The sequence below is a fragment of the Trachymyrmex cornetzi genome, unplaced genomic scaffold, assembly GCF_001594075.2.
Source record: "Trachymyrmex cornetzi isolate Tcor2-1 unplaced genomic scaffold, Tcor1.1 scaffold1941, whole genome shotgun sequence".
Lineage (NCBI taxonomy): Eukaryota > Metazoa > Arthropoda > Insecta > Hymenoptera > Formicidae > Trachymyrmex > Trachymyrmex cornetzi.
The window spans coordinates 4,507-5,470 of record NW_017296572.1 but is presented as its reverse complement, the minus strand read 5'-3'; the positions used below and the strand labels follow the sequence as shown (position 1 = coordinate 5,470).

Sequence of the window (964 nt, the reverse complement as noted above, 5' to 3'; positions counted from 1 at the left end):
CATTGAACAAAGAGCCAACATTACCAAAGTTTTGTTTTAAACTCGGTAAAACGTTTACCGAAACAATATAATATATTATAGGACCGTACATGTGATAACACAAACTATAGAAATCAAAGCCTTACACGGTCTAGCTGGATCTTAATGCTTGTATGATTCTTATGTGAATTTATATACTACGTATGTAGTCCCACAGAAACGCGCGCCGAAAAATTTGCGGTCTTGAAACGCTAACTCTACTAAACTACCGCAGTAATATCACGAGTCAAATTGACTAGCAATTTAACAAATTTTTGATGCTTTTACCGAAACGTTTCAATTGATGCAACAAGTTTATGGTGATGATTGCCTATCCCGTGGAAGAGTTCATGAGTGGTATACGCGTTTTAAAAACGGTCGTGAAGACATCAATGACGACCCTCATGTTGGCCAGGCCAAATTCGTGATTACGCCAGAGAGCATCGAAAAAGTGCGTGATTTTCTCAACATTCATCCAAAATCGTCGTTGCGTTTTATGGAAATCGAATTGGGAATGTCCAAAGATTCGATTCATCGCATTTTGACCGAAAAATTGGGCTATCGGAAGGTTTGTTCTCACTTTGTACCGCACAAACTCACTGACGACCAAAAATCGCTCAGAATCCAACATTGTAAGGACATCGTTAAAGAGTCGAAAAAGGACAAAAACTTCCTTTACAATATTGTTACTGGTGACGAAACGTGGTGTTTCCAATACGATCCGGAAACAAAGCGTCAAAGTGCTGAATGGAGGCCACAAAACGAGCCAGCAACTAAAAAATCCCGTTTTGAGAAGTCAAAAGTGAAAACAATGCTCATTTGTTTTTACGATTCAAAGGGTATTGTTCATCATGAGTTCGTTCCACCGGGCCAAAAGGTTAATGCGCTATATTATCTTGGTGTCTTGAGGCGGTTGTTGCATCGTATTCGTCGCATTCGGCCAGAA

At 39.7% G+C, this 964-nt stretch overlaps 1 protein-coding gene across 1 annotated transcript in view; it reads left to right on the top strand.

The window, feature by feature from the left end:
* The first annotated feature begins 322 nt into the window (after positions 1-322).
* The window catches only part of LOC108759572 (putative uncharacterized protein FLJ37770), a 3,791-nt gene continuing 3,149 nt past the window's right edge, over positions 323-964 (top strand). Inside the window, exon 1 of the mRNA XM_018505071.1 lies at positions 323-895. Coding sequence (XP_018360573.1) covers positions 323-895 — 573 coding nt within the window. The remainder of the gene's footprint in view (positions 896-964) is intronic.